The sequence below is a fragment of the Polypterus senegalus genome, unplaced genomic scaffold, assembly GCF_016835505.1.
Source record: "Polypterus senegalus isolate Bchr_013 unplaced genomic scaffold, ASM1683550v1 scaffold_5993, whole genome shotgun sequence".
Taxonomy (NCBI): Eukaryota; Metazoa; Chordata; class Cladistia; order Polypteriformes; family Polypteridae; genus Polypterus; species Polypterus senegalus.
Genome location: NW_024384340.1, coordinates 1,233 through 27,492, shown reverse-complemented (window position 1 = coordinate 27,492; position 26,260 = coordinate 1,233). Strand labels below are relative to the sequence as shown.

Sequence of the window (26,260 nt, the reverse complement as noted above, 5' to 3'; positions counted from 1 at the left end):
CACATAAATCACATTAAGAAACTTTCCTACTTTCACCTCCGTAACATGTCCTGTGTTCGCTTCTTCCTCTCCTTTTCTAACACTGAGAAACTTGTCCCTGCTTTTATCACATTCTTCATCGATTATTGTAACTCGCTGCTGGCAGGTGCCCCTTCTAATCTTATATCACAGCTCCAGGTTATTCAAAACTCGACTACAAGAGTCCTGACTCGAACCAGCAGCAGTGAGCACATCACACCCATCCTGCTCCGTCTTCACTGGCTCCCTGTGTCTTACAGAATCGAATATAAAATCCTACTAATAACCTACAAAGCCTTAAATAACCTCGTGCCAAACTACATCAGTGACCTTCTCCATCACTATGTGCCTGTCTGCCCGTCCACTAAGGTCCTCTGATTCTGCCCATGTTGTTGTGCCCCACACTAATCTACACTCCATGGGTGACAGCAGGGCCTTCAGCTGTATAGCGAGTGCCCAGACTCTGAAATGACCTACCGAAATTAATCAGATCAGCCGACTCCATGAATTCTTTTAAAAAACAAATTAAAACTCATCTGTTCAGGAAGGCTTTTAGCTCTACTTGACTTTATTACTCTTCTCTCAGTTTACCTCCATGTCAAGATGTTCATGTAACCTGTATGTGTGTGTGTGCTAATCATCAATTATGTTGTCTGTTAGGCTTTTCTCTGAATTTACTTTCTTAAACTCTGTGAAGTGCCTAAAGCATGGGGAAAGGCACTATATAAATAAAATATATTATTATTAAATTTATCCATCCATCCATTATCCAACCCGTTGTATCCTAACTACAGGGTCACTGGTTCTGCTGAATTAATTTATTTATTTTACTAGCTTTAAGTTTTTTTCCGTTAGCCATGCTCTCTTTCTCAGGGGTGGGGGTTGATTTGTTTTCAATCCTATTTTTGTAAAATTGATGTATTTGTTTGGAATGATTAAAATAAAATCAACAAAATTTAAAAAAAACAAAACAAAACAGATGAACAGATTTGACAAATATCAGTCTTTCATATTGTTTTATCACCAAATACCACTGGGAATTTATTTTACAAATTGTAAAAAAATTTACAAAATATTACAGTTCCAAGTTGTAAATGTATAGACATCATTGAGATAAAGTTTAATTAAGTTAAATATTCTTTTGCCTTATGAAATCGCTCTGTCCTTAAAGGAAGTGACAACATTAAGAATTTTTTTTTTCAAAATGATGATTCAATCAAACCAAAATCTTTCCGTCCCACAAGCTTTCTCCATGTATGTAATACTCAGAGTGACCTTGACAGCCACACTCACCCCACATTCTCATCCACAAATTCAGGCACAAAGGTGCAGCCCCTTCTGGCCATCATGTAAAATTAATTTTGACCCCAAACAACAAATGCAAAGAGGATCTGCACTTGTGGGATGCCAAGCAACCGGTGGAAGGTACTGGTCAGTGGTCACATGGTGATAGTTGGCCAATTGTTACACTGCAGTCAGGACCAACCTTAAACCCTGGATAGAGGGGCTCAGTGAAGGAGGTGTTGAACCTGTGCAGGAGGGTCATTGTGTGTGAGACGCTATAAAATGACAGCGAGCCAGCAGGCCAGTCCAGAAACACACCTATTCTGGGGCTGTAGGGGGCGTCAATTTCAGTCTCCTTGTTATTGTGACACACAGAGTACTGGGAATTAAAACACCGCAAACTCCAGGACTTGTCATTATTTCCAAGGCTGCACTCCCAGCCCTCTCCTTTCCTGTTCAGTCCTTTATATGCAACTCCTATCCTCAGACTTTCGCCAGTGCACTCCACCTCCCAGTAAGAGCGAGTCCCAGTCAGAGCCTCTCTGCACAGAACTTGACACTGGCAGTCAAATCTGTCAGGATGATCAGGATATTCGGCCTCTGTCCATTTAGATGTCACCTTCTTGTTCTCTTCAGACAGATGGAGCTCAATGTGTGCCGTGTTGATGTCCAGTGTGAGTGGAAAGAAGTCTGAAAAGAGAGAAAAGAAAATGTGTGAGGAACAGGACTGGAGGCGGGGCACAAAAGAAACAATTAACAAGAACCAATCAGGAGCTGTATTGATGAGACTCAAAGGTGTGCCATCAATAGTAAAAAGCTCATATAATTGGACAGAATCTGTGGGAATTACAATAAAATTCTGAAATTATGATAAATGCCATAAGGTCATTAATGACTTTAATAAATTAAACTTTTTATTGTCAGATCCCACCTCTTTAATTTAAAATCAGTCCACTTTATCACCAACTGGATTTTTCCTCTCCTCACAATAAACCCCTGATCCTCATTTTGCTCTCTTTTGTTCTTCCATTGTCAGTGGCCTACTGAACCTTAAGGGGTCACCCTGCAGGTCAGGACTACACAGAACATGAAAATCAAAAATCAAAATGAAATCATAAATACCAGAGAATGAAATGTTTGTAATGAATTGTCATAAAGGTTTTGACTGACAGCTCAGTGATTTACTGGCTATCAAACAGGATGGCATTGAGTGCTGAGAGATGAGCACTTCATGAAGAAGACCATCATGGAGTGAGCTGAAGCTGCTAAGGCAGTGAAGGAGGACGATTCATTCAGGTGAAATGAACTTTAAAATCAAAAGAAGCAGTTTCAAAGTAATGAGAAAAGTAAACAAGAGAAATTGAAATGGCAGAACTCGATTCAGGACAGCATGACGGCTGAGGGGTTGGAGCTGCGGCCTCACAGATTCTTCTTCATGACTTTGAATTTGGTGCCCAGTTGTCGTGTTTTTCAGGCCTGTGTTTTCTCCTCGTGTCACTCCTGGTTAATTGGTGACTCTGAATTGGCCTCTGAGAGCACCTGACTTAACACAATGCAGCCTGAAGTGGATTATACCGGTTTGACAATGTTGTGTTAAAATCACTTCAATGTAAGTCCACCATGGTCATGATGGTCTGGTGACCTGAATGAATCAGTCTGTGAAGATGATCAGCTGCTGCTCACAGATCACCGAGTCACTGATTGAATTTTATTGAATGACACAAATCAGTAAACTTGAAAAGAGGCCTGAGGATGAGTCAGTGAGGAAAATGTCTGACATTTGGCTCATTAACACAGATTATCTATCTATCTATTGTGACAGTTGTCCAGGGACATTGCCCCACCGGGATGCTGGGAGATGGGAAGGACCTGGAGAGGGACAATATTGTCCCTGGAATGTGAGAGGGTAGCCTTCCTGGGTTGCATGGGGGCCACAGAGCAGGGACGCTCAACCCTGTGTGAGGACGTGGCCACCGCCAGGAGGTGCCTGGACAGCTCCAGAGCGGTGGTGGACAGCACTTAGGCCACAACAGGAAGTGCTGTCAGAAGAGGAGCTGAATTGGCATGCAGCACTTCCACCACACCCTGAAGTGCTTCTGGACGCTAATCAAGGAGCACCTGGAGTACTTCCAATCGGGGTTAGAGTTGGGAGTGAGTAGACAGTTAGGAGTGCGTTACAGTAATCCAGTCAACTAAAAACAAAAGGGTGAATGAATTTTTCAGTGTCTTGGAAATGTATAAGTGGTTTAACTTTGGCTATATTCCTTAAATGAAAAATGCAGACCTAGTAATCTGGCTAATGTGTTATTTACCCCTCAATTCTTATATCTGTCTTGATTTGTAAGCCTAAGGGATCAAGTTTATTTCTAATACCCTCACTGTTTCCATGTTTGACAATCACAAAGCTTTTTGTTTTCTCCTTATTTAGTTTGAAAAAATTACTACTCATCCAATTAGAAATTCTGCTAAGGCATTGGATCAGAGAGCCAAGAGCGTCAGGGTCCTCAAGGGCTATGGATAATTAAAGATGTGTGTCATCAGCATAGCTGTGGTAGCTCACGTCATGCCTTGAGATAATCTGACCTCATGGAAGCATGTAGATTGAAAAGAGCAGCAGATCCAGAACAGATCCTGGTGTTACACCATATAGAATATTATGTGTCTCTGAAGTACAATCACCACAGCTAACAACAAATTTTCTACCTGTTTAGTAAGACTGAAACCAATTTAAGATGCTGCCAGAGAGCGTCAATGATGATTTAAAAATGGAATATGGACTCAAATGCTGCACTCAAGTCGAAGAGAACAAGAACAGATAAACAGTCTCTGTCCGCATTAACCGTTTACTACTTTAACCAGTGCAGCTTCTGTACTTTGATTTGATCTAAAACCTGACTGAAACTTGCCAAGAATAGAATGTTTAATGAAATAATCATTAGGCTGCATAATTACTGATGTTTCTAGAATTTTACATAAGAAAGGCAGGTTAGAAATTGGTTTAAAGTTATCACAAACAGAGGAGATGAGATTATTTTTCTTGAGCAAAAAACACTATAAAAGAAGAGAAACTAACAAATATGACAGGCACTATGAAAGAGATACAGCAGACAGACTTGAAAGACAGTATAGATAGATAGATAGATAGATAGATAGATAGATAGATAGATAGATAGATAGATAGATAGATAGATAGATAGATAGATAGATAGATAGATATGTAAGGCACTATATAACATAGATAGATAGATAGATAGATAGATAGATAGATAGATAGATAGATAGATAGATATGTAAGGCACTATATAACATAGATAGATAGATAGATAGATAGATAGATAGATAGATAGATAGATAGATAGATAGATAGATAGATGAAAGGCACTATATAATTAAAATACACATAGATAGATAGATAGATAGATAGATAGATAGATAGATAGATAGATAGATAGATAGATAGATAGATAGATACTTTATTAATTCCAAGGGAAATTCACATAAATTAACATTACGAATTCTTCATTGTACTAGGGAGTGCTTGGTGATAAAGTGAGGAATTTGAAGCTTATCGTGACAATGAACTTAAATATACCAGCACATCCACCAAGTAATGGCTTAAAAGAAAGAAATGGAGGATTCTAGAAGGTCCATGTCAAAACCTGGAACTGAATCCCATGGAGATGCTCTGGGGGGATATTAAATGAGACATCACACAGCTGAAAGCATTCTGCATGGAAGGAGTGATAAAAAAGTCCTAGTTAATGTTAGTGGCTGCTAGACAGAGGAATCAACGACTTTTAGGGCAATACTAGCAATGAGAGATAAAATGAGACTTAAAATGGCACAACTGTTCACTCTTCATCGTATACATTTTTGCAAAAAAATCATTTTTTTAAAGTTCAATAACCCATCCATTATCTATAAATGATATTTAAATGAAGCTGAAATGTTGATATGTGTACATATGTTATATAAGAAAAAAAATCACGTTGAGTACTTACTTTTTCATGACTGTATATGTATATATTAATGGTTGGTTTTATATATATATATTCTGTGTGAATAACATTGGGCTACTTTCATTGCATGCAGTGTGCTGTATAAATACTATAATAAGTTATTTTAATTAATATTGTAAGGGAATACCTACAACAGAAAAGGAGAGACCAGAAAATAGAAAGAAAAAGAACAGGAAGTGAAAAGAAAAAAGTCAAAAGAACAATGGCGGTAGGACTTGAGTGACAGGAGGACCTGGCCCAGTCAGAAGAGTTTTATTTGATGTGTGTTTTTAGTTCGCTTCACACTTAAGAGAGTCAAGTCTAACAGAGTGCTTTGGTGACTCACTGCCTGAATCTCAGTCCCCATAATGCATCAGTCACAGGACCCCATCACCGACAGCTCACCAGTCACACGACACTCACACCACACTTTCTGATGGCCACACTTTTACAGTATGTCATAAGCCTGACCTGAGATATTAAAAGAGAAATTAGTTCTATTGTGTCGATCCATTCAGTCAAAGCACAAACTCACATTGTAAAAACTCCTCTCTGCTCTGAGGTTCAGGAGGCTGCAGGACAAAAATGGGAGCTTCATGACCTGAAAATAAAAGAAAAGAGTGGAAAGTGTGAAGATGGTATTGTGTAATGTTAGCTCAATTCTTAAACATGTACAATATTACTAATGCAGAGCAGTTAAAGCCCAAGATCTGACAGTGCAGAAGCAGCATGCAGTGTACGAGTACAGAAATCTATTAATATATCAATACATACAGTAATGTGGGTACAGTATTTGCAGTGGATTCAGAAGTATTGAGACCCCTTCACTTTCTGCACACTTTAGTATGTTGTAGCTAACCAACAGCTTGCTGCTCTCGATGTCTGTACGATCTCACCATTCTCACAAAACCCCGGGGTTCATTAGTATCAGGACACGCCGAGGACCATATGGTGAGACCCTTTCTCTTTTTTATTTCAGGAGAGGAGAAAACAATCAAGTGCTTCCATATTGCAGTTACTGCTGAACAGTTTCTAACCGGTTTAAGGTCATTTCCATTAATCATTCTCCGGACAATTTCCAGGACTTTACATGTGATACGCATTTCTTGTGCGTCACATCTGTTTTATGCTCAGTGTAGGGTCAAGGGAGGGTTTACACCGAATTTTTATCGCTGTACCGTTTATTATAAAATTCACTTCTGAATTTGCGGGTGTTAGGGGAGGGGAGAGGTGAGAAACTTATTTGGCATTTTGTTTCACTTATTTTTCATTAATATATATTGTGAACAATGCTGAATGCGGCCCCAAGGGGACGTGGCCGGTCCTCTGAAACCCCGTCTTAAACAGTGATTTAAATAGAAACAAATAAGTTTTTTAACCTCCTCTTTGCTCGATCAGCTGTAGGCTTGCTGCTGCTGCTGTCCCGTGTGATCTGCATCTCAAAGTCTGCCCCACAGCGGTCCTTTTGTCTCACTGCCTTGTCTCTCTTCCCCCAGACATCCTCTGCTTCTGTTGGGGCTCCCGCTCCTGAGTGTTTGAGCAACTTTGTGACCCAAGCGTGACGATGTATTCACTTTAGTATTTGACATACTTTTTGTGCTTTTGCTTATTTTTGATCAGTTATTGGAAGAAGTACGGTTTGTCTAAGTCTGACGCCCCTCAGGTTGCCAGGCCACAGGTCTTGGCAGTATAATTGTGCAAGGCTGCAATGCAGTTGTCAAGGATTTGTTCCACTCCTTGGAGTTTGTGACCTTCTATGTCATCGATTTGATGCTATAAATGAGTTCTGGGTAAACAATTCAGTGTCCAGGCCTTTTACAGTTTTCTTAGAGACTTTTAGCTGTGTTACTTCATGTTTGGTTTTGGTTTTGACCCCAGTTTTGTTTATTGATCTCACTCTTGTCTAACAGTCTTGTCACGCAGTTCTGTTGTTTTCTTGCCTTTGACTTTTGCTTTCATCCTGACTTCACTGCCTGGTCCTATTAGCTTGTGCTAATTTTCACTCTGTAGCTTTAACTTCATTCTCTTCCTCCTTCTTCTCACCTGCTCCTCTACATTTCCCTACATTTATAATGTGATGGTATCAGATGTCTCGTTCTGCACTGCCTCAGTCTGTTGTTCATCGTTCATTGTGTGTTTCAGAGTCTCTTTGACTTGTCATCAGCCATTGGTGACAGGACTCTTTCATGGGCCTCCTGTGTTTATAATTGTCACTGCATTTCTTTTCTTATCTCTTATCTCTCTAAGCTCACCTCTCTATTATAAAAAACAAATCTTGGGAGGGAGATAAGGGAGATGAGATGTGATCTTCTCGGAAGACAATTTGACATCCCACAAAAGACAATTTAATGAGACAAGGCACTGAGACAACATTTAAAACAACCAAGCAGTTTTTGGAATGCTTTTGGCAGACAGACATCATGTGCTCAAGTGACAAGCAGAACACGCAGCGCCAGCAGCAGCAAGCCAGTAAATGATCCGATTGCTTCTCCTTAGTGTGTGTTCAGCTCCCCATTCACAACGTAACCGGCAAAAACACGAAATGGCAAAAGGACAGCTGCTGTACAGGCTTTGAAATGCAGCAGAAATGAAGCAGAAAAAGCAGCTCGCCAGCAGCAACAAGCCAGCAGATGATCCAACTGCAACTCCCTAGAATGCTTTCAGCCACATACACAAGACGAGCAACGTTATACATCCTACGAGAAAGAGATTTAACCAGGCCCAGGGCCAGAAATAAAGAACAAGTATTGTTTTTATAATAGATATAAAGTAAAAGTGAAAATAATGAATATGTAACAATTCCCATGAAAATAACAATCTCTTTAAATTGTATATCCGGTAAACCAAACCCGGGGGTGGGCGAGTGAAGTGAGCAGGGGGCAGAGCCCCCTAGTCAATACATAAAAAGGAACAGGACAGAAACACAGCTGTAATGAACATGCATACTGTAGATAAAAAACAATCATGTAAAAATCCTGTTTTGTTTGAGCCCTATTGACAAATTTAGAACTGACAGCTTTAACAAATTTGTGGTTGCTAACAACACTAAACATTTTAGGCAAATGAGTGATAATAACAAAATAATTATAAACCATTTTGATCTACTTTTGGTAGAAAATTGTTGTGAATGAAATGAGTGAGACAAACCTGGAGAACTGCATCCACAGTGCATCATATCACCCTGTGAGACGTGTAAACATGACATCACGGGTCACTAGCGACCCCAGGTATGTAGACAAGGGGGAAAAGGATACATTTGCCATTTTTACCCCTCAGTCTCCACTCAGTAACCACTCCATTCCACTGCACTCCACTCCACTACTGTATAATGGGTGAAGATAAGTGTCTGCAAATTATTAAAAATCAAACACAGAAGTCTATTGTTTGTAAAAGTTTTCAGACCTTTAGCAGTGGCACTTCAAATTGTATTCAGATACATCCTGTTTGTTTGCAGGGTCTGACCACCTTTTCCCACCTCTTCCTCCCAGAATTCCTGAAATCCAGAATGACTGCTATCTTGGGCAGTCAACCTGAGGCACTAATTCAATGAAGATTTCCTTTTTGAATATTTTACACATATTCATTTTTCTTCCAGGGCTTTTCAATTATATGGGATTGGCTGAAAGGTTCCTGAATACATTAACATTGTTTGTTTCTCCTTGAAGGCTAGTATATAAAACTGCCTGAAATTAATTTAAGTATATAAAACTGCCTGAAATTAATTTAAGTATATAAAACTGCCTGAAATTGTTGATTCAACAGCTGAAGCTGCAATGGAACCCTAAATGGTCAATTGCACCATCTTATTGACATATTTTTTCATAAAACAAAATTTCCACTTCAGTTACGGTTGAAACCAACCTTCTTTAAAAATGTAACTGTTCTCATGTATTTGTCCCCTCTCTGATTACAGGGGTGAGAGGAGGGCCCGAAGTCAAACTAGAAGCAGCCATTTGATGTGAACAAACCAAGGCAGTCCAACTGTGTGAACGCACGCTAAGGAGAAGCAATCGGATCATCTGCTGGCTTGCTGCTGCTGCTGGTTCTGTGTGTTCTGCTTGTTGTTTGTCGTTGTTTTTAGAGCTGGGAGCACATGATGTCTGTCTGCCAAAGCATCCCAACAACTGCTTGGTTAGGTGTCCGTCAACTTGTTTTAAAATGTTGTCTCACTGCCTTGCTCGTTAAATTGTCTTTTGCGGGACGTCAAATTGTCTTCCGAGAAAATCACGTCTCGTCTCCCTTGTCTACTTCCCAAGATTTTTTTTTTATAATAGAGACATGAATTTAGAGAGATAAGAGATAAGAAAGGAAATGCAGTGACACTTATAAACACAGGAGGCCCATGAAAGAGTCCTGTCACCATGGCTGATGACCTGAAGCTGTCAAGGGAGTAATATGGTGGAATGTGTAATCCGTCTGACACAATGTATGGACTTCATTTAAACTCTGAGCAAGCCTGACCAGCTTAAAACAAATTTGTGTTCATTATTATAAAAAGATGAAATTAAATTCTTCACAATGTCAAATTAAAATTACTTTTGGAGAGACAAAAACAAAAGATATAAGAAGTATACTATTTTGCTTAAAATTTCAAAAACTGATTAGCAACAACTGCTCACTATTAGAATATGATATCAGTAGGTCAGTAACTGTAAAAGGCACAATATATAATAAAACATCCTTGATATCAAAGGCTGATAAATGTTAAAGAGCTGGCTTTCTTCATATGTCTCAGAACTTAATGTGCTCTTGTCATCACTCTGTTTCTGCAAAAGAGGACAATAAGAGGACATCGAGTGGCCTTTCACAACACCATGAACAGACACTGTACCTGATGGACTCCATGTCTTGATGTCCCACTGGCTGACCTTCTCCACACTCTTCGTCAGACATGACAGCTCCTTTCTTAGGTCCTCAGAAGAGAAATCAGCAGTGACAGTGAAGCTGAGTGAATCTCCATCAGGTGGAAGGACACAGCGAGATGAGAAAGTCTGCATCAGGAAAGAAAAGAGGATGAGATATCAGAGAGGACCGAGAACAAAAAGAAACATTGGTTAGAAGATCTTTAATGGATCAGTGTATAACGCTTCACTCTGTCCCGGATGATACTGCTACTACTCCAATTATATATGTAACAAGAAAGCTCTTCAGTATACTGTAATTACACAATGGAAAGTCTGAACTAGAAGTGTAATTTGTGATGAAAATAAATTTCATACAAATGCAAGACTTTTGTACATTATGATAATATTAGGTGACTATGAAAAGACGCTCTACATTGGGTTGAATTGCCCGTTCTTACCATTTGTAAAAAACCTCCTCAGATCTTTTAAATTTGTTTCTAAATCTTCTCAGGTCTCACACACCCCAGTCTCATCAACTTCCTGAAACACTGCTCTAACCTGCAGAAAGCGGATATGATCCTTGGTGTCTGAAAGCTCCTTCTGCTGAGCATCTCTCTTCTTCAGCTCCTCTATCTTCTTCTCCAGTTGCTCAATGACTCTTTCAGCCTTCTCTATTTCTCTCTTTTCTTGTTCTCTGACCCTCTCAACCAATTTTTTCTGGGCTTCTTCAATGCAGTGGATCAGATTAGTGAAGCTCTTCTCATTTTCCTCTATCTGTCGTTCCACTGACATCTGATTGAATAAAGAACAACATTGAATTGAGTCACCTTATAAGAATTACCAGTCATGAGACACTTTTATTGGTATTTGATGTTGTAAAAGGATAGTTTGGATTGGCTGGCATCCTGACCAAGATGTTTGGTGGCACCTCACTAGAACAAAAGACTAGGATAATGGAGGGAAAGTGATAGACTGCTTCCCAGGGGTATTGTGACGATGCGGGTTCATTGCATGCTCCCATTCATCTTCACGGGAGTCCTTGAACTTGTCACCGTCGGTAATGTTACCGATGAGGTAAGCAGTGAGGCAACAACAATGGAGCAAGGGGATGGTGTACAAAAGTGCAAAGTGCTTTTATTAAAATCACAACAAAAACAAGGTGTTCAAAATAAAGTGCAAGGCATTCAAAATTCTTCAAATAAATAATCCATAAAAGCAAATGCTGAATGTGGAGGTTAAAAACAATAGAAAAAGTCTTCTTAAAAACAACGAGGTTAAAATAATGCAGGAAACAGTCTTTTAAAAACAACACAAGCCAGGTGTCTTCCTTTTACTCCTGCTGGCTCCCCTGCTTCTCCCGTCTGGACTTCTCAATAGGGGAGTCGCCCAACCTGCAGCTGACCTTCACTCTACCTGCTTCAGCTGATTGGATAGCCTCACCGACCCATGGCTCCGTTAGGCTCCTCCAGACAGCGACTTGGGATTCCTCAGCGACCAGGGCGCCCACGCTGGGGAATACACACCCCAAGTCCTGACTCCCGCTGCCTTAAGCGGAGAGTCATCCGAACTTCCGGTCACTCCCGCCCTTCATAATAAACTCTATTGAAGCAACCACTACGACTACTCCCTGGGTGTCGGCCCAACACCCAGGCTTCCTGCACAGCTGCACGCGAGCCTTTGCTCTCCCGCACCGGCTTTCTCTCTCTCTCCCCACTGCCTCCTGCCTTCCTCCTGTAACCTCCGCTCTTTCCTTCCTTTCTTTGTTTCTCTCCCCCTCTTAGCCGACTCGCGCTTCTATTTATCAAGAGGGCGAGGTAGCTGTGGCAAATCAGCAGCCCGAACACAATCACGGATGTGGATGATTTCTCATCTGTGCACTTATGCGAGAAATGGCCACATCACAAATCATCCTGGGACCCACTTCAGCCACACTACCACACCCCCTCGCTAATTATTAATTTATTTAAAAGTGACCCCTTTGTCGTGAGTTGTGGACCCGCTACACCACAGGGATATGTTCATTCAGCATTCTGGGTGCCAGTGTCTCTCAGCCAGTACTCCCACTTGGGTGCCTGCAAGGGTCAATAGGATATGATGTCTGAACAATCGGCCCTTTTGAGGTTCTTTGGAGCTATTAGAAGGTTCTACTGAGTGGACAGCTCCATCATCTTCAGAAGACTCTAAGAATGGGTTCTAGAGTGTTTCTCTTATGTGCTGGAAGTACCACTGGGTCTGATATTAAAACCAGTCTCTCCTGCTCAGCTGGGTGAGATGGACTTGCGATTAGAGGAGGAGAGGGGAAGAAGAAGAATAGAAATTTTGTAAAGAAATTCCCTTTTTGTTGGAAGGTAATTATGGGAAAATAAAAGAGTCTTTGGGGACAAGAGACTTGTGTGGGGTAGTTGTGTTCTGGTTTGGGGTACGAGAAGCTCCCTGTTAGTCACAATGTCAAACCTATGAGATGGAGATATTACATAAGAATGTGTTATGGTTGGTCAGGAAATTCTGATTTCATTTAGTTTCATTAACTCTTTCTTTAATTTTTTGACCCTCATCAGTTTTCCAATGTCAAAATCAGGGTTGTGAGTCTTCATTTCTGAGGCTGATATATTTCTAGTTAATTTATTATCTTATTATTAGTAATAACTCTGCTATTGCTACTACTCAGGTGTTGTAGTGTGTGTTAGTGTGCATTCCAAAGTGTCACAGACCATGACACCGGCTAGGGGTAATAACAGGTGGCTCACAGTCTGATGTAAGTGTAAGGTGAGAGGTGCATGCTGTCCAAGGTCATCAAACCCCAAAGCTAGAGATGTCCACGTGTTTTCAAGTCATTTCATAGCTGGATGGTGGCTCTGAACACTCTGAGATAGTAGGCAGAAATGAAGCAAACCAAATGACGATATCGAAACCAGACCCCATGAAGAGGGAAGTAGCTATAGTCAGGGTTTCGATTATTAGGTGAATAGAGATGAAGGTTAGCTTCAAAGACTCATACATGGTGTTAAATTTCTGCCCAACAGCTGTTATTGTCAATTTTATCTACTTGTCTTTGAACAAATGACACAACGACATTCAGAGTGATAGCCCTGCTGGACAAACCTAAAGAGTAAACAGCAAAGCTGAGAAGCAGAACTTTTAAAGTTTAAACTGAGGAAATCAGAAGGCTTAATGCATACCTGAAATCTTTGGGAAGGATAAAGTGGACTGAAATAAGATATTTGAACCAGAGAGGTACTAACATAAGCTTAGCATGCATCACAGGTATATTAGTGGAAACAATTAATAAAGAAAAAATTGAGCCACATATTTCAAGAAAAAGAGTGTAAGTGAGTAGTCAGTGTGGGTTTAGACACATGAGATCATGCTTCATTAATTTAAGGTCATACTGTCTGAATCTGTAATGAATTAACAAGAAACACATTTGACTGTGAAATGCCATTGAGGATAAAATAAAATGCCTTATCTCCTTCTCTCTTTTTATGCCTCTACTCACCATCACCAATCTCTGTTGGCTCTTCTAGCTTAAATTTATTTCTTATTTCCTTAATTTGATGTGTCATCTTAATTCCACTCACCTTCATCTGCTCCATCGCCCTCCTCGTCTCCTTTAGTTTATTTTCTGTCTCCTCAAGTCTCCTTCTGATTTCACTCATTGTCACCCCCAGCTGTTTCTGTTTGGACACACAAGATATCACGCGTTGTCAGATCAGAATTCACTTTCATTTTTTGAGTTCTTGTTCTGTTTCTGAGTCCTGACATTTTTACAATGTATTTGTTTCACATTTTGAGACACAACTTACTTTTTTGTCACACTTGTCTTCATATTGACACTGCAGGTGACACAGAGATTTGACTCAACAAATATAAATAACATCACAAGGTTAAAAAATAAGTTTCATTTACAGTTAGAGTGAAGATGGCGTTTGAGATTGAAGAGTGTGACAAATGAATGAAAGAGTTTGAAGGCACACTGGTGTACAAGTCAATCTTGAGATGTAGAAGACATGGGATCTCAGAAGCTCACAAAGAGCAAAAATACTGGATTGTGTGGAGTGAAGAGAAGCCTGAAAACCCAGGAGGACTTGGACATGTAATGGTTTCAATGTTAGGACCTACAATATCATTTGGTAACCCAAGTAAGACTTGTGAGGACTTTGTGACATGTTTTGTCATTTTCCATTTGAGATAAGTGAAGCCACTAAGATGTGAATGTTTGTATTGAGTTTAGTAAGAAGGCCAATATAAAGGAATTCTCCACCAGAAAATTATCATTATGTTATATGTTAATTACCAGTCATTGTTTAGTAATAACTAGGAAAAATTTAATTCTCATATCTTCACAGAAAACAAATTTTAAAAAAAGTTTAAGATACAAGCTAATGGTGACCAACACTGCAGCAGCAAATTATATAAAAACACCCGAGGGGAAGAATAAATCTCACTTTCATCGTGTTACATGATCTACATGTTAGTTATCCAGTCGTTAACTCACACCTTACAAAGCACAGAAAGTTTTTGCTAAATTATTGTTAAATAGATACTGCCATAAAAATCAGAGCCATAAGTTGGAATTGCAATTGCATTCATATAATGAGCTTTAGATTTGAAGACGAGACTCTTGACCAATAAATGAGGGGGAGAGGTGGGTCATTCTATCATGACAGAGCAAGACAAGGACGTCCTGTTGAACTAAAATGAGTCAAATCAAGCAGACTTTAAGAGAAGCTGTCCAGCGTGATATTCTGCTGTCCTTCAGGGTGCCTTGATATTGTTGAGTGATTACTGCATTTTAAATTTTCTGAGGCAATCACAAAAGCAACCAGGTTTAGTTTGGCAAATTCACACAGTTAAGAATGCTCTTATTCAATTGACCTTTATGAAATTCACTCAATAGATTTATCACACATGACAGTAATCTGAGATACCAAGCACCATATCATTAACATAAAGACATACTTTTTTTATTCCAAGCCTTTTCCATCTAAAGCCTTTTAGCTGGTGGATGGATTAGGGTTCAAATGCAATCAGAAGAACATTTCTGATAATTGAACCCCTTGTCCAGTTCCACATTGTAAACTGAAATAGTGGAAATGAATTTTATTAACACAAAGTAAGACTTCTCGACTATACTATAGTAGCAGAATCCACATGCAGGCATGGAGAGCAAATTCAAATGTATACATTATGGTACACAAATATCCTGATTCTTCTTTTTCAAGAGCTTACTTTTCATCTAAAGATAACAGAACTTCTGGAAACTCAGATACTGCAGAGGAAAATATATAAAACTAGCAAAATACCCGCGCTTCGCAGCGGAGAAGTAGTGTGTTAAAGAAGTTATGAAAAAGAAAAGGAAACATTTTAATAGTAACGTAACATGATTGTCAATGTGATTGTTTTGTCACTGTTATGAATGTTGCTGTCATCAAGGATTTGATTATCATTATTTCTTTCAATCAGGTTCGTATTTGGAGGACGTGTTGTGTTCAAGTTATATTCCGTGTTTGTCAACCGCTGTAAAGATAACAGGTTTCATTCATCGAAGCGTTCACTACCCAAATCGGTACTCGTGAATCTAAGATGTTTAACAGGCATTCCCGGTATTAACTTATGGATTTGCCTGTGAATATTTAGCGGCAGCGTGTCTATGAACTTGTGGATTTTTCTGCGAGAATTTGGCGGCAGCGTCACGAAGTTGTTTCCGTCTAGCTGCATCAGAAAATGTACCACGACGTCTGACATGCCTCCTTTTTACTGTTTTCTCACAGCTTGGATTACTGCTGTCATAATCGGTTTGAGTTTCATGGTTTGTTTCAATTACGACAGTATTTGCAAGACTTGTGTTGAAGTGACATTCAGCATCTGTCAAGCATTGTAGGCATACAACCAGCTTCATCGATAACTTCGCATCCAGCTTTTGAGAGTTTAAACATTCATAAACATCAAAGTGTCCACTACTCAGATCGTCACCTGTGAATCTAAGACATTTAAGAGGCATTGGCGGTTGTCAAAAGGTGTAAAATATTTGGCCATTTCGATACACTTGAAAGCGCCAAACAATTCAGTGGCAGCCATCAACTCACATGCAGATCCACAGGTGAAGGGCTTAAGCATTTCACTCTTCTAGTGCTCCTGTGTAGTATAATTATCTCCTGTACCGTCATCAGTCCACACCTTGAACCTGTCCCAGTCATTCAAAACATAAGACACAATGTTCCTCCGGATATCAAGAGTGAGCCTGATATGGCCGTGCAATATGTAACAAAGAGAATGGAAAAGGCAGGTGCCATCTCCGGGCATGGAAACCACTCAGTAAGTGACAGTTCTTTGATCGATGGTGATCTTCTCAATAGACATCTCACCACCCAAATCGCTACACGTGAATCTAAGATGTTTAATAGGCATTCCCGGTATTAACTTGTGGATTTGCCTGCGAATATTTAGCGGTAGCATGTCTCTGAACTTGTGGAATTGTCTGGGAGTATTTAGCGACACCGTCTCTATGAATTTGTGTATTAGCCCGCGAGTATCAAGCGGCAGCGTCTCTATAAACTTGTGGATATACCTGCGAGTATTTAGTGACAGCGTGTCTATTAACTTGTGGATTTTTCTGCGCGTATTTGGCAGCAGCGTCACAAAGTTGTTTCCGTCTAGCTGCATCAGAAAATGTACCACAACGTCTGACACGCCTCCTTTTTACTGTTTTCTCACAGCTTGGATTGCTGCTGACAGATGGCCTTATATAGGCAGGCAGTCAATTACGTGGGAGGTGTAGGGATGGGGGAACGCAACTCCGCCTCACATGGTGACCAAGCTGCAGGCTATGGACATATATATGTACGTAAGTAGGTTCCAGTTATGACCGTTATGCGTAGAATTTCGAAATGAAACCTGCCCAACTTTTGTAAGTAAGCTGTAAGGAATGAGCCTGCCAAATTTCAGCCTTCTACCTACACGGGAAGTTGGAGAATTAGTGATGAGTCAGTGAGTCAGTCTGTCAGTGAGTCAGTCAGTGAGGGCTTTGCCTTTTATTAGTATAGTTTATAAAAGTACCAAACATCTCTCTGGTCCACCTTCTGAACAAGGCACCTGAACTATGAAGAGATCTGTTCAGTTTATGGTTGAAGTTCATAATTTGTCAAGCATCCACACATATCATCTTTCACTTTGTCTTCTTGTGGTTCAGATGAACTGTTATCATCAATTAACCATGACGCACTTTCTGCAGTAAACCATCCATCCATCCATCCATCATCTTAACCCCCTAATCTAGGACAGGGGGTTTGGACACCTGAGGTCTATCCAAGCAATCATTGGTCAGAGGCCAGGGACAACATTTGGGCAGGGTGTTAGTCAAGGACGAACAAACACACACAGAGTCAAACTAATTTAACTTTATCGTCAGGCTAATTTTCTAACTAACCTGCATATCTTTGGAATGTGGGAGGAAACCGGAACACACAAAGGAAACTCGTGTGTACTTGAGAAGAACTTGGAAATTCTACGCAGGGAGCAGCTGGGCACTGAAGCCCAGTCAAAAATATATTCATAACATAAGGACACCAGCTGATGTACTGTAGGTTTAGTATATTCAGACAAAGGACAACACACATAATAAACCTGCATTACTTTTCTTTGATCTTTTGCTCTCTCCTCTAAAAGATTTGCATAACTTGTGACTTCAATTTATCTAATTTTCATCAAAAAAAGTTTCTAGAAAATATAATTTATTCTCTTGTTACAATCCTGGTGTTTCAGAAGGTTAGATGGATCAGTTCTTAGTTACTTATGGCGTTTCCAGAGCTGGCCCTGTAACGATGGCACAGATTTGTGCACAGATTGCCTTGACTTGCTTACAACTCCATAGAGAGCTTCTCTGGCACACATGGAGGACATTCAGCTGTCTTTATGTGTCTTTGTCAAGATCCTTTTCCCTCTCTTGAATACTTGACCCTTGTGGCAAGACTGCAATTTGCAGTCTTTAAGGTTTCACACGCACTGACCCTCATGCAACTATAAAAATTATGACTGCTGGGTATTCTTTGGTGAGTTGACGCCCTTATTCATCAAGACTACACAGATGGTTTATGTAGGGTCTGTCTTGATTGTGAGCCTTGTTTTCCTTTAGCAAGGCTGAACTAAATATGGCACCCACATCCAACTCTATTACAGATCGTCTTAAGCTTTTACAGTCTGGCTTTAATTACCCATTAGAGTGAAAAGGATCACTCAAGCCTTTGTTATGGTAATCTTCTAAATTTAGTCTTGATGCAAACCATGACAATCATGATAAAACATGATAATCAAAATATATGGAGCATAAATAGACCAAGAGATTAAACCAAATCCTGCACCAGGGATACTTGTAATAGTAACTTAATTCAAATCAAAGCAAAAAATATATCACCAGTTCAGAAGCATCTTGGGAGTTTTAAATGCTGTTTATTAAACATTCACTCTCTTGAAAGTGAAGCTGTTTTGGTAAATTATATTTTGTGAAGTACAGAATCTGATCTGTGTCTTCTCACTGAAACCTGGCTTAGTAAATGTGGCACTGTTCCCCTAGCTGAGGTGTCACCAGACGGTTACTCATTCCTTAATAAATCTAGAGATTCAGGTCAAGGAGAAGGCCGTGGAATAATTCATTGAAACAAAATGCAAATCACTTCTAAAAACTGAAATGACTTCACAAACTTTGAGGCATTCAATTTTAAATATTGAAACAGATTCCAACCAATTATAGTGCTAGTCTACAGACCACCAGGGCCATATTTATTGTTCAAGACTAAATTTGGCAACCTTTTATCTAATTTGGCTGATTTATAAATTATGATCACATAGTGTTGATGGGGGATTTAAATGTACAAATTGATGTGGAAACTGACACTTTCAGCAAATGCTTTACTTATTTTTTAATTTCTGTAGGTTTTTTTTTACGTTGTCAGCAGCTTAACTCAAAATCACAGCCACACATTAGATGTAATTATAATTTGCAGAGTTGAAATGTAATATTTAAATAGTACTCCAATAAATTAAATTATTTCTGCTTAGCACTTAATAATGTTTGATTTGGCTCTGTTCTTATTAATACATTCATAGATTAAAATAAAGACAGATTTATTGATATTTTGAATAAGTCAAGTGTAATTGTGGAAAACCATTTAGATTAACTAACATCATGTTATAATGTGACCTTGAGAGATGCTCTGGACACAGTGGCTCCCCTTAAATGTGATCAAAGCACATAGAAACTCACTCTGGTTTAATGAAAACACTCGAGCTCTTAAATTAGAGTGTCGAAAACTGGAGCGCAGATGGAGAACAACAACGCTACATGTCTTTCAAATTGCATGGACAGAGAGTGTTAATAAATATAAAAAAAGCTCTCTTTAAAGCTCACTCAGATTACTATTCTAAAATTAAAGATAACAACAGTAATAACCCATGTGTACTGTTTAGAACAGTGGCTAATCAAAGAAATGGGATTTTAGAACTATATAGCAAAATACCAACAGACTTTATGAACATTTTTAATGAGAAAATTGAAAACATAAGATCCCAGATCTCATCATTACTTTGCAAGCCTAATACTATTTTAGCAAACCCTGTCTCGAATTGCATACACCAGATTAGAATCTATAATCTTGTAACAGAACAGGACATCTTAACTTTAATTTCTAAAATGAAACCTACTACTTGTTTCTTAGATCCAGTGCCAACAAAACTAGCAACATGCTCAGAGGACGTTCTGTAAGCACCCATTCTTAGCCTTGTTATTTATCGCTCATTTCTGATTGGTGTATTTCCCAATTCTGACAAGTGTCAGTTATCAAATCATTACTTAAAAAATCAGACCTAGACCCACATGCCCCATATTTATAGACCCATGTCAAATTTAACCTTTCTGTCTAAAATTCTTGTACTTCTTCTTACACCTTACACATCACAGTTTATTTGAGAAATTTCAGTCTGGCCTCTGCATCATTCATAGTACAGAATCAGCACTAATGCATGCTGTAAATGACATTCTGATACCCTTCCGCCGTAATTATGTTGTTAGATGTAACCACAGCATTTGACACCATTAACCATTCTATTTTACTACACAGGTTGGAAAATGACATTGGGCTCGCTGGCACTGCCCTTGCCTGGTTTACTTCTATTTATCAAATCAATTCCAGTACATTCAGAAATGTGCCGACAGGAGTCAGTTATTACACTGAGAAGTTAAATATGGTGTCCTGCAGGCCTAAGTACTGGGACTTTTACTGTTTTCACCTTCAATGCTTCCACTGGGAGATATCATTAGAAAACATAATGTTAAATTTCACTTGTATGACACCTGGTTATACCGCTCTCTTAGACCAAATGATGTTTTTCCAATGTTGTCCTTAATTAGATGTATTAGTGAATTAATGAAGTAGATGGATAAGAACTAATTGTCTCTGAATACACATAAAGCAGAAATGTTAATTATTGAAAGGAATGATGCTGATCACAATAATATTTTGACATTTTTATATCAGTTCAAATCACCATTAAGTGTTGTTTAATCATATGTTGACACAAATCATATTGTTTAAAACACACATAACAAAACTATCCAAAACATGCTTTTTCATCTTAAAAATTTTGGAAAGGCATTTTCTAAATATGCAGGATACTGAAAAATTCCATCCATCCATTATCGAACCCACTATATCCTAACTACAAGGTCACGGGGTACTGAAAAATTAATTCATGCATTTATTTTCAGTAGGACTGACTACTGCAATGCGGTGTTCACTGTAAAATGGCCTGTATTGGTGGGCAGCTTGTTGGCGGATGTCTATGTGACTCTGACTGTGACTGGCTTGTCTCACTCCTTTTCTATAATCTGGCTGTGCTTCTACAGTGAGCTGATGGACAGATGTTGTTGTGTTTCATTTATGTTTATTTAGTTTCTCCTTTGTTTTTGATCTATTTTACCAAATCTGTATCCTCATATATGATAGTTCTGTATTTAGTGAATGATATAATCTTACATTTTTCCTTGAGAGTTGTCATGTCATTCAACGCCTGCACTTGGCGAGGTGTACAATAACAAATTGGTTTGTACTGTTGTGTTGTATTTCTGAGGTGGCCATAACAAAATGGTCATCGATCTCTGTGAAGAGGATTGCTTGTGTTGTTTTGTGTGTTGTATTTACCCCACTTTGTGACACCCAACCTACCTTGAAGGGGGTCTCCGAATTGCCTTCCCTAGGATTTCTCCCTATTTTTTCCTCCATGAGTTTTTTTTTAATAGTCAGTCAAAGCTAGGGGGTCCGTCAGAATATAGGGCCTGTTAAAGCCCATTGAGACATTCCTCGATTTTGGGTTATACAAGAAATAAATTTGTTATTATTGCTGTAATGTCCTGTACCGCACTACTAGTACTCAGACTTGTCTTGCTGATGTGGAAGAACCCCAAACACTGCTGGATGAGGCCCTAGTCGGGATGGATGGATGACGTCCTTCAGTGTTCAGTTTTCAGTATTATTACACTTCGATAACCTGTGAGTTCCCTCAGTGTCTGGAGTGCGCACCCCTTCAGCAACACAAATGGCTCAACTTTGTGTACATACCACAGATTTTAACGTCATGCATGCCTGAGGATGTATGGTGCGTGTGTCCTATTTCTTTCAAAAATGGCCCCCATTTACTACAATCAGGGGGAGAGCCCTCAGTGTGTGGAGTGTGCAGCACTTAAGTAATACAAACGTCACCCCTTTGTGCACATATCACAGAGCTTACAGATCACGTACACCATGGCGTACAGAGCATGAGCCCTTTTACTTTTATATACACAACAGAACTTTTAATTGCACACAGTAAGTAATATTAGAGTTTGATGACTGCGGGGAGTGTAATTGATGTTAAAGATGGGAACAGAATCCCTTGTTGTCTGGAGTGGGAATCCGTTTACTTTCATAAATGCCACCCAGCGCAGATATTATTCTTAAACTTCAACGTTGGTGGTTGGAGAGTTTCTCGGTGTCTAAAGTGTCTTTACTTTAAAAATAAATGTAGCCCCTTGAGTGACAATGCTCTTGGCGGCCACCTATGTCTCCTACTGGATCGCCCGTCTCTGACCCCAGCTCACCTTCTATAACTCAGTGGGTAAACAATGTCCTGTATTATCGGAGATTAGAAAGAATTCAATCCTCTCTTAGAGGATATGACCAGAACGTTTCTAAAATAAGGCAAGAATTCATTTGTACGACTTTAGAAAAAGCATGCTCCTCTGTAATGTCATTAACTGTTTTAGTATTTCTTACTATTTCTCTTTCTTAGAGGTGGGAGTTGAATCTTTTTTTTTGTATTCTTAATTTTTCTTGCTTTTGTTGTAATTAATTTAAAGTATATGTTTCTGTCTGGAATGCTTCCCATTAACACCATTGCAGATTAACATGTTTAGTGAATGTGTGCTTGCTAGGAAATAAAGCTTTACATTTTCTGAAGTTCTCATATTAGACTCCAAACTGCCGTGTTAATTTGCAGAGCCTTATTAAAGTCTGAATTTTGCTGTCTCTTACCTGACCTCACTGTAATTTATGATCCTGTCGTGTTAATGGTGAATTTTGATATTAATGTAAATGTGGACACTGACACCTTTAACAAACATTTAACACAATTATTTGACTTGGTGGGGTTTACCAAATTGTTAAAGGTCAGAGATCATCTCACAGTCATACATCAAGAGGAATTATTAGATAGGGTGTAAGATATTAAAAGTGTTCTTGTTATTATAAGATGTCACTAATGAAGTGCCTGATCACTTTATTAATTACTAAAGTGAGAACATCTGCGCTCCAACACCACATTGAAGAGTATGGATATTGTAAGAATCTTGATGTGTGACCATAACATGTCTCTTAAAGAGGCCTGAGACCCTCCAAACACAAGTGATCAGAGCACCGAGACACTCCACTCGGTTTACTGAGAGTACTCGACTCTGCAACTGCAACTGTACATGGATAACAATGGGGGTCCCATCCTAGGATGTTTCATGCCTCATGCCCAGTGTCATCAGGATAGGCTCCTGCTCCCTGCCATCACAGAAATGGAAAATCAAAGTCCTTATGTGGACAAGTGCATTTCCCTATCAACCTACATTTATAACTCCCTTAACTCTTGTTATTTGCTTTGTTTTCACTAAATACTAAACTCCACTCACCTGTTTTTCTCCTGTTTCCGTCTCCAGCTCGACTATCTTATGGCTTTCATGTTCAGTTGCCACACACATCACGCAGACACATGTACCATCAGTTTTGCAAAATGCTTCTAAACTTTTCTGATGTTTTGCACAGAGCTTAAACTTCAGATTTCCATCAGGATCAACCAGGTTGTGGACCTTCCAGGCTGAAATTTCAAAGTGGGGCTGCAGGTGATTCTGACAAAAGGAGATCATGCAGTTCAGGCAGGACTTCACTGCTCGGAGATTTCTCTCAGTACAGGCGTCACACTTCACGTCTCCAGGGCTGGCATAATTCAGAGATGAATGAGGACTGAGTCTCGGCTTTTTTAATTTCTTGACGGCTTCATTCAGCACAGAGTTTCTGTGAAGATCAGGCCTTGTGATTAAAGTGTGTCTGCACTGCGGACATCTGTACACTTGGCTTTGGTCCCAACAGTCCGTGAGGCACTTTAGACAGAAACTGTGACCACAGGGGATTGAGACGGGGTCAGTCAGGGTGTCCAGACACAGCGAGCAGGTGAACTCATCCTGTAATCCACACAGCTGTGCTTCAGCCATCGTTCAGTCTGAGGAGGAGCAAGCAGAGAGAATCAGTCAGGCAAACATAGAAGTGACTTGTGAAGAAATGAAAGTGAAAGTTTGTCTGTGCTCAGTGAGAAGAAGGAGGAGATTTAAAGAGAAACCTGAGAGCTCATCTGAAGAGACAATCATTAGGAAAAGACCTGTGGTGTATTTTAATGTTATTTTCAATTCATTTCATTTTATCTTTGCAATGCATACTAAAGTCCTCCTTTGACAGATTCAGAGTTCTGCACACATATTTAAATATAAAAAGTACATCGTAAAAATCAGTCCAAAAGGACTTGTATTGTGACCATCAGACAGTCCTCATCAGACTGGCACAGAAGTTGTTAAATATTATTTATTTTTGTTTCATTCCAGCCCTGCTGCTGCTCTGGGTCACTCAAATTCTCTTTCCCTCAGTTATCTCCTCTCAGTTGTCTTTCATAACCTCTCAAGCTCAGCACCACTCATTGTGGTCCTCTGGAAATAAACATTCAGTCTCATCAAGCTTTCCTGTTGAGTTCTTAAAGCTTTAATGCTCATGTGCTAGCTGTCTTTTTATTATTCCCATGCACTGTTATCTTTCTTTGGGGGTCACTAAACTGGAATAGACTGTCCTCTTGTTCACCCTCTGGAGTATCTTGACATGGCCTGCTCCTTGACGTTTCCATTGTTCCTCCTAGGTGTGTCTGATGTCTTATGTCCCATGAAACGGCAAAACAGACTCTGAATTACTTACAGTTCTTTGAGTTCCCCCCAGTGGTTCTCCTTACTGTCTCCACTTCCTTGTGTGAGTTGATCTGAGATAAATGTGACGATATCTGCACTCACATAGCCAAGGGTCACTTTGAACAATGCTGTACATTCTTTGACACATCACCATTAAGGACTTTCAGCTAGCGAATCATTACTGTCAAGGTAATCATGAAATTAGAAGTTTTCTTTCTTTTTAGTTTTCTTCCTTTTAAGTCATTCTGATGTGTATTTGAGAGGAGTTTGTTGTTTGTCACAATATAATAATATCTATTTATTTACTAATTGTTGAGCTTCTGTAAAAAGTTCCTGGTGGCAAATGAAGTTCTATCTATCTATCTATCTATCTATCTATCTATCTATCTATCTATCTATCTATCTATCTATCTATCTATCTATCTATCTATCTATCTATCTATCTATCTATCTATCAGCTGCTGTGAGTCTGCAACTGAAGAGGTCCTGTAACTAAGAAATCTGCCACCTCCAATGAAGACCATCTTAAAACTGTTCTGCTACAACAGTCCAGCCTGTCTACAGTACTTCATGTTACACTTCTGTTTTTGCTTCTGCTGATGGTATCACACTTTGGCTCTACTAAACAAAACACAACTTTGCCTTCACTGCTGTTTTGTTTATGGTTTTTCTCCTGGGAATCAAGATCTCTTTATTAACTCCATATCAGTAGAGGTGACAGAAGACATTCTCAGTAGGTTCTGAGCACATTATAGTCTTGGCTGAAACAGCACTATATGAGCAAGGGTGGACCTTAATGACTGAAGCCCCAATTGCCCATGTGAAAGCACTACCATTTGGAGTATATGCTCCCAAACAGCAAGGAACCTAAGAGTTAAGGTCAGTGTGAAAAATAAAGCATTTACCAGAATTCACAAACCCAGTTCAGGATGAGAAAAATACCTTTATGTAAATGCACATGGAATCACTCAGTTCATGCAAGAAGATGACTGACTTGCAGCTGTTGGTTTCACTTCCTAAATATTTTTGTTAATTTCAGAAGTGTGTGATTAGCTTAATTTCTCATGTACTTGAAAGTTACTGATAAACGAACCCATGGAGTCAGAATTCTGCTACAACAACAACAACAACAACATTTATTTCTATAGCACATTTTCATACAAAAAGCAGCTCAAAGTGCTTTACATAAAGAAGAATAGAAAAATAAAATAAATAATAAAAATAAAAAGTAAGAAAATAAAATAAGTCAACATTAATTAACATAGAATAAGAGTAAGGTCCAATGGCCAGGGGGGACAGAAAAAACAAAAAAAAAACTTCAGACTGCTGGAGAAAAAAAATAAAATCTGTAGGGATTCCAGACCATGAGACCCCCTGAACAGTCCCCTCTGGGCATTCTACCTAACATAAATGAAACAGTCCTCTTTGGATTTAGGGTTCTCACGGAAGGACTTGATGATGATGGTCACGTAGACTTCTGGCTTTTAATCCATTCATCATTGTTGGAGCATCATGATGCTTTGAGTAGGTGGAGGTGGCGCAGGCCACCACCACAGAGAAACCGGAAAAAGAAACAGAAGAGAGAGTAGGGGTCAGTACGG

General features: G+C 39.3%; 1 protein-coding gene across 2 annotated transcripts; it reads right to left on the bottom strand.

Moving 5' to 3' along the window:
• Positions 1-1,082: 1,082 nt before the first annotated feature.
• Positions 1,083-23,975, bottom strand: LOC120521935 (E3 ubiquitin/ISG15 ligase TRIM25-like). 2 transcript variants are annotated; one of them, XM_039743199.1, is made up of 6 exons: positions 23,346-23,975; positions 13,723-13,818; positions 10,703-10,936; positions 10,132-10,291; positions 5,836-5,901; positions 1,083-1,992 (listed from the first exon to the last, which is right to left on the bottom strand). In XM_039743199.1, exons 1-6 carry the CDS (start codon positions 23,922-23,924, stop codon positions 1,451-1,453), a joined length of 1,677 nt encoding a protein of 558 aa, XP_039599133.1. In that variant the 5' UTR covers positions 23,925-23,975; the 3' UTR covers positions 1,083-1,450. The 2 variants fall into 2 exon arrangements, with proteins under 2 accessions (XP_039599133.1, XP_039599134.1); XM_039743200.1 differs by lacking the exon at positions 10,703-10,936.
• Between the last annotated feature and the right edge of the window lie 2,285 nt (positions 23,976-26,260).

Coding starts and splice junctions, on each gene's coding strand:
- LOC120521935 (XM_039743199.1), bottom strand. CDS start 23,924: ATGGCTGAAGCACAGCTGTGTGGATTACAGGATGAGTTCACCTGCTCG. Junction 10,937..13,722: donor GGGCGATGGAGCAGATGAAG/GTGAGTGGAATT, acceptor TTATTCAATCAG/ATGTCAGTGGAACGACAGAT. Junction 1,993..5,835: donor CAGAGAGGAGTTTTTACAAT/GTGAGTTTGTGC, acceptor CTCTCTTTTCAG/ACTTCTTTCCACTCACACTG.